At 38.3% G+C, this 7878-nt stretch overlaps 1 protein-coding gene across 1 annotated transcript; it reads left to right on the forward strand.

Moving 5' to 3' along the window:
* The first annotated feature begins 149 nt into the window (after positions 1–149).
* LOC137743599 (pentatricopeptide repeat-containing protein At3g63370, chloroplastic) lies at positions 150–4017 on the forward strand. The gene has a single exon (XM_068483525.1). The coding sequence runs from the start codon at positions 280–282 to the stop codon at positions 3226–3228; it is 2949 nt and encodes a 982-aa protein (XP_068339626.1). The 5' UTR covers positions 150–279; the 3' UTR covers positions 3229–4017.
* The last annotated feature ends 3861 nt before the right edge of the window (positions 4018–7878 follow it).

Below are 7878 nucleotides of genomic sequence, written 5' to 3' on the forward strand. Positions count from 1 at the left end.
ATTGAATACAAAATCAAAACCATGTTAGTTTACAATTTATAATCACCTGTGCCCAACTTATCTAATTTTTGACTTTCTCGTCCTCAATAAGTAAACATGTCATTATTTTAAAATTGGTAATAACAAAATGCATCTTGGAAAAAAATAACCGATGTTGATATTTTTTTTTTGAGATCAGTTGTTTGTAGTATTGGGTGGTCTGCTTGCACTCAAAATTGAATTCCGCTACACTTGAGTTTGAATCTCCGTCCTAGTACATCAAGGCTCAATATAAAACGCATGCATTACACTCATTATGCGCTACAATATAGTCCCGCGCAGCGCTTGCGTTTGCCATGCACGTACTCGGCTAATGTAATGGCTACTTCAACCCGACACTACTGCTCCTCCACTTCCGCCGCCGTGCACCGCCATTCCATGTTGAAGAAAGCTCTGCCAAACCCGATTCTCCACTTCTCCAAACACCCTCAAAACCCCATTAAATTACCTTCCTTGAAGGAGGTTTGCGACGGAGGAAGCCTCAGGGAAGCTTTTCACTCACTCGGCAGTTTGCTCACGCATCCAAATTCCCTTCAGCTTTCTCTGGATGCGGCTTACTCGCCGGTCCTCGAGCTCTGCGCAAACGAGAAGGCTCTCTCAGAAGGGCAGCAAATCCACGCCCAGTTGATCAAATGTTGTGATGTGTCTGATTCTGCATTTCTGAGTACCAAGCTTGTTTTTATGTACGGGAAATGTGGCTCTCTTTTGGACGCGGAGAAGGTGTTTGATAAAATGTCCCACAGAACGATTTTCAGTTGGAACGCGATGATTGCTGCTTGTGCTTCAAACGGGAAGCCTTGGAAAGCTCTGGAGCTGTATAGGGACATGAGGGTTTTGGAGGTACCTCTCGATTCTTGCACTTTTCCTTGTATTCTTAAAGCGTGCGTTGCGGTTAACAATCTCCACTCTGGGGCAGAAATTCATGGTCTGGCTATCAAATACGGGTATAGTAATGTAACACTCGTTGTCAACTCACTAGCTTCGATGTATGCAAACTGCAAATGTGTTGACGGGGCGAGGAAGTTATTTGATGGTGTGAAGGAAAAAGAGGATATTGTGTCGTGGAATTCAATTATTTCAGCGTATTCCGCAAATGGGAAATCAGCTGAAGCATTGGGGCTGTTTCGAGAAATGCTAAGCTCGGGACTTGCCCTGAACTCATATACTCTTGTCGCTGCTCTTCAAGCCTGCGAGGATTCTTTTTGTGGTAAACTTGGTATGGAGATCCATGCTGCTGTGTTGAAATCAGGCCACTTCTTTGACATTTATGTGGCGAATTCTTTGCTTGCTATGTACGTAAGATGTGGTAACATGCATGAGGCTGCAATAATCTTCAGGGACTTGGATGCCAAGGATGTTGTTTCGTGGAATACCATGCTCTCTGGTTTTTCCCAGAATGGTCTATATGACGAAACACTGCTGTTGTTCCGAGATATGCAGAGTACTGATACAAAACCTGACCAGGTTTCACTATTAAATATCCTTGCAGCATCCGGTCGATTAGGAGATTTGTTGTCTGGGTTGGAAGCTCATGCTTATGCGATTAAAAAGGGATTCGACTCTGATTTGCAGCTCGGAAATACACTGATAGATATGTATGCTAGGTGTGGTTGTGTGAACTTCATGGGCCGTGCTTTTGACAAGATGCCTACTAAGGACTTAATTTCTTGGACAACTGTTATTGCTGGCTATGCTCAGAACAATTGTCACTTAAGGGCCTTAGAATTGTGCCGGAAGGTGCAGATGCTCCGATTGGATGCTGATGCAATGATGGTAGAAAGCATTTTAGCAGTTTGTGGGGCATTGAAATGTGTTTCTTTGGTAAAAGAAGCTCATGGTTACGCCGTGAGAAGAGGTTTATTCAATCTGGTGTTACAAAATGCAGTTGTCAACCTGTATGGAGAGTGTGTATATGTGAAATATGCAGAGCAGATGTTCGAATTGATTGACTCTAAGGATATTGTGTCTTGGACGAGCATGATCTCTTGTTATGTTCATAATGGGTTTGCAAATGAGGCCCTTGAACTATGCCACTTCATGAAAGAAACAAATGTTGAACCTGATGCTATAGCACTAGTTAGTATACTATCGGCTGTTGCGAGTTTATCTGCTCTGAAGAAAGGGAAAGAGATTCATGGTTTTCTTATCCGGAAGGGCTTCATCTTAGAGGGATCTCTTGGAAGCTCTCTAGTCGATATGTATGCCCGCTCTGGAACTTTGGAGAATGCATATGAGGTATATAACTGTATTAAAAATAGAAGTCTAATTTTGTGGACTACCATGATTAATGCGTATGGAATGCATGGCCAAGGCAAGGCAGCCATTGATTTATTCGAGCGGATGGAAGGTGAAAGAATTGTTCCTGATCATATTACGTTTTTGGCTCTTCTATATGCCTGCAGTCATTCGGGCTTGATTGATGAGGGTAAAAGAATATTTGAAATTATGAGAGATGATTATCATTTGGAACCATGGCCTGAACATTCTGCCTGTATGGTTGATCTTCTTGGTCGCGCCAATCGGTTGGAAGAGGCATACCATTTTGCGAATAGCATGCATAGTGAACCTACTGCTGAGGTATGGTGTGCACTCCTTGGGGCTTGCCGGGTTCATTCTAACAAAGAATTCGGAGAAATTGCAGCAAAGAAAATCTTAGAGTTGGACCCGGAGAATCCTGGAAATTATGTGCTTGTATCTAATGTGTTTGCTGCTAGTGGAAGATGGAAAGATGTAGATGAAGTGAGGTTGAGAATGAAGGGGAGTGGATTGAAGAAAAATCCGGGATGTAGTTGGATTGAGGTTGGAAACAAGGTTCATACATTCACAGCGAGGGATAAATCTCATCCGCAGTCCGATGATATTTACCTCAAGTTAGCTCAAATCACAGAGAAATTGGAGAGAGAAGTAGATTATGTGGCTCAAACCAAATTTGTTTTGCACAATGTAGAGGAAGAAGAGAGAGTTAAAATGCTTTATGGACATAGTGAAAGGCTGGCAATTGCATACGGTCTGCTTAAAACTCCCGAAGGAACCCCTATCCGAATCACCAAGAACCTTCGGGTTTGTGGCGATTGCCATCATTTCATTAAACTAGTTTCAAAAGTTTTTAGGCGGGTGCTTGTTGTGAGGGATGCAAATAGATTTCATCACTTTGAAGATGGTATCTGTTCTTGTGGCGATTTCTGGTGACAGTTGAACATTGTGTTTAAATTTCTTCACAAACAAGTATGGATGTCTTGGATTTACTACTGCTGGTGGGATCATTGAAACATTGGTTCGATGTGCTAGCCGCTACATCTCTTGTGCTAATTATCTGCACCCCGAATGCACAGTGTGCGGGATACAATGGTTGGAAATTCTGCTTGCATCAAGAACTTCTCCAAAACATGTTTGAGTCCAACCTTGTGTGCCAAGAAAGAGCAGTTGGAGTTGGTTATTAAGTTGCTTTCCAGCAGGTATTGAAGGAGAAATTACAATGTAACAACAGAGTTCGGATGGATTTCGACATAATTCAGGAATTGCGTACTTCAAATCACGGGAAATACCATACAGACGAGTTCGTGAAACTAAACAGGTGAAAATTTTCACCAAATGAACCATAGTTCTTCAAGAATGATTGTTTTTTTCCTTCACCTTACTGATTTTTAAGAAGGAATGGGCAAATAAATCACCATAGTTGTGATGTAGAAACATAAAAAGGTCACTTACTACTCATGATAAATTCTTGTATCTCTCGTCACATAATTTTCTTGTGTGTGGGTGAGATAGTGCGAGATAGACACATTGCATGTGATTTTCTTGTGTGTGCATAAGATCGAGAGACTGAGAGAGAGATACGTTGCATGTACTAGAAGGGACTACTTGGCACAAGCACAAGAGGTTGTATAAAGTCAATTGTCTGTATCTCCTGTACGGTATTGTTTGTATCTCTTATTACGTGATGTTTGTATTTCTTGTTACATGACAAGTCGTGTAATGTGTTTGTATTTGGCACGCCGTATTGACAGGTGATGTGTTGTGGCAAATTAAACATGTGATACCAATTTCCTAACCAACCCGATAGGGTCTGGGCTAAATGATGGCATATCTTGAGCAGCCAAATAAATGTAATGTTAGCATACCAAGAGAAATGAAAAGGTTGCTTGCTCTATCTTCTTCTTCCTCTCAGTAACTATGCTGCAGGTTAGCAGGGAAAGATATGGGAGCACCCTACCCTATAGCAGCAGATCACAGACTGCCCCGACTCATGCATTTACTTCTTATTTCAGATGTTAAGACTAGTCCCATCTCAACCTTCAGATTTCTTTATTTTTGGACCTTTAAATGAGGGAAAATGGAAAAAAAAAAAAAAAAAAAGAAGGAAAGAAAATAAGATGTACCATTTTAGTTGTTTAACAATTTGATTAGTCACTTGGTACTATGATCTAGTGATGTTCCTCTTCACTTATAAGTGAGAGGTTCGATTCTCGCCAAAGACGAGTTTGAATCACATTATTGCTAGCCCATTGTAAGGCCAAATCCACCATTCCTCTTTAATGTAGATAATATCATTTGTCTAAACTTTTCAACTAGTCATAGAATCTAATAATTAAACTTTGATCACATATTAACCAACACATTAAGAAACTGTAAACAAATTGCTCAAGTTTATTTATGAATGGAACCTTGTAGACTAATTATTTCACCAATTGCTCAAGTTTATTTATGAATGGAAAAGAAAAATCCAGTCGATTTCATACTTGTCCAAAAAGAAAAGAAACTTTGAAAGGCCATCTCACAGGTAGCTATTAGCTTGGGCGTCAAAAAACGAGCCGTCTGCAATGAGAGAGCACGCAGACGCAGGGCATGGAGACTCGGGCATGGAAGGAAAGAGGACCAACGTTTACTGTGATCTTCATCTCCATCGAAACAAGCACCCATCCATCAGATCAGATCAGATCAGATCCCATGTCTTAAAAAGGAACTTTGATGACAAATTCACGTTTATCAAATCAATTGATCATATCAAGTTTATATGAAACAAAAACTCAGAAGGAACAGCGTCCTGTAATATCAAACACAACGCGAAAATTTGAATTTGCATTTGCGTTTCCTGCTCAGTTATCACGCTTGCAACAAACATGATCAATTGACAACTGACTACTCACTGTCGTCCAATGGAGAGATATCTCTATGAAGTACAAACTAATTGTGATGCTCTTTCAGCCATAAAAAATTCGAAAATAAAATTCTTCTTCTCTTTTCTTATTTTCCTTGTCATTAGCTAACTGTTGTACGAAAGTTTGAACTTTCAATTTTTTTAAACCACTTTTTCAAATCCATTTTCGTTTAGTATCAATTAAACTTGAAATCGTTAGGTATCTAACGGCTATTCAATAAATCTAATAGCTATCTAAAATTTAATTAAACATTGAATATTTTTACAACGTAAGCAAATCGTTAAACAATTCTTTATTGGATTAATTTTATGCATGGTTAATTTAAAGATTAAACTAAAAAGTATACTGTTTCGATCTATATGGAATATTACAATAAGAGAAGAATAGTCGAGAATGAAAAATAAAAAAAATTCCAGCTGAGAATGTCAGTACATCCCCTTAAATCAAAAATTTTATCAACCTAATAATTGAAGTATCGTGGCCCTTTCTGTTGTGTAGCAACAGTGTGTTTGAATTTTTGTTAAGTACTTTTTAGAACGAACCCCATCTCCCTCTATTCCTGCAGTCCACAGTCTACAGTTTTCTAAATTTTCTTTAGGGTTTTTCGAGAGAGAAGGAGACTCGGGGCTATGGCCACTGCAAAGCCGCTCTATGTCTTCCACCTGTGACACCTAAACACTGTTTTAGCACAGCCTATACAGATTTGATTGATAGCTGCAATAGCTGTTAAATTTCCAGTCCTTTTTTTGCCACATGCTGATACCTCTTTAATTCACTGCTTACAAAGAGGGAAGGGGGCTAGGGTTTTTAAGAACCTCCTTATCTACCTCTTTAACATCTGTCTCATTTCAACCAATCCAAATGCAACATCTGCCTCAGTTCCACCCTATATACATTAACACAAGCCCTGAGGTTTCTGCATCTCTTGCGTTCCTCTCCAGTCTCCTTATTTTTCCTAAAGCTTTCCCAATTTTTTTTTTATTAAACTTCATCTTCTTTTGCTTTCCAAAAGAAAAAACCCTTCTCCTTTTCTAGTTAGCCAATGGAGAAAGAATACCCTTCTTTTTCTTGCAAAAGTTGGCCAATGGGGAAATAGTATCTTTTTTTAATTTCTTGCAAAGATTTGCTCTAGATTTAGTTTTTTCTTGGTCAATACTTTTCTTTAAAATCATAATTTCTTTATATATTGAAGTTTATGCAATATTTTCATAAACTTGTTATGATCCAGGTTTATATATTTCAAGGATCAGATTTTTGATTGAAATTTTGATTTTTATTATCGCGGATGTTCTTTTATTTTTGTTACCTCGTCGTGGATGTTCATGCACTATATATTTCTTAAACTTTTTGGTCCTTTTTTCATTTTTTCCTTATTTTCATTCTGTGCTCCAGTAGCCCTAGCTTCTTGTAGATATTCATTCTCCTTTTGTTCATCCACACAATCACGAGAGCAAGAGTTGACCTAGTCTCTGCATAAAGAAAGCAAGTTCACAAGGGAAAAAGTGAAGCTGCCAGCATGATCTAGCTTTGGCTAAAGATGTATATAATCACATATATATATGTATGTATGTATGTATCAGTTCTATTAACCCTGGCTAGGTCATGCTCTGACAGCTTCACTCCTTCCTGTTTTGGGGACCCAAAAAAACACAGAAAGCCAACCATCCTCTCAAGAACAAGAAAAGCAGCATAAAGTTATGAGATATCACTGTAAGTACATCATAGTATATTCCTCTGGTCTTAGATTTATTTGTCTTTCCTAGCATGCGTTCTAACTTTCTCTTTTTTTGCTCCCAGCTTTTCTCTTTGTTCTTACTTTTTTTTTTTTCTAAATTATAAGCTGTTCAGTGATCTAACCCCTAACAGTGTAAGATTGACCTGCACCTTGAAGATGTATATATGTAAATATAATTTTCTAGTGTAAATATTCCTGATGCAGGTTGGGTATATACACAGATTTTGGTGAGTGTAAAGATTTTAATAAACTGGTGTGTAGTAAGAATTCAACTCTACCAGATATTTTTGGGTTGAGGATAGAATATTCGGATTGTTCAATACTTTGTAACTTGGTTCCCTCTAAGATCCAATACAACTGTCCTTCTGGGTATTGTATACTTTTTTGTTAGATAAAATTTACTATTACACCAAGAGAATGATATGTTAGTCATTTTCAACATGTATTTGTGAATGGAAGTTAGAGATTTCACACCAAGTTAATATGGAAATAAAAATGCTCAGCCAGAGAAATTTATGCGGAAAACAGTGTGAAGCTAGGCCACACTACACAGCATATATGAATTTGTATTAAGCTTGTAGCCACTCTTGTACAACCGAACTTGAGGTGAAATGTCAGGAGTTTTTATTTGTTTCTGTTGATGTGTTGGACTGTTGGTCTCCAAATTTTCTATAATGGTTTGAGACTACAAAAATGGGAAGTGTTTGATTGACTGGCGTCTGCACTAAGATCGGATGAGTTATTTAGCATCAATTCTCGTCTGAACTAAACACTGGCTTAATAACTCATCCAATTTGATTATTTTATCTCATATATAAAAAGCCAACACAAAAGGTCAATAGTGCTTTTGGTGTCACCAAGCTTCAACAAAAAAAAAAAATATTTGGACAATATGCCCCCAAGACAAAAAACTTACAAGGCATTCCAAAGCAATTCATAAAATAA

The sequence above is a fragment of the Pyrus communis genome, chromosome 8 (assembly GCF_963583255.1).
Source record: "Pyrus communis chromosome 8, drPyrComm1.1, whole genome shotgun sequence".
NCBI classification, from domain to species: Eukaryota; Viridiplantae; Streptophyta; class Magnoliopsida; order Rosales; family Rosaceae; genus Pyrus; species Pyrus communis.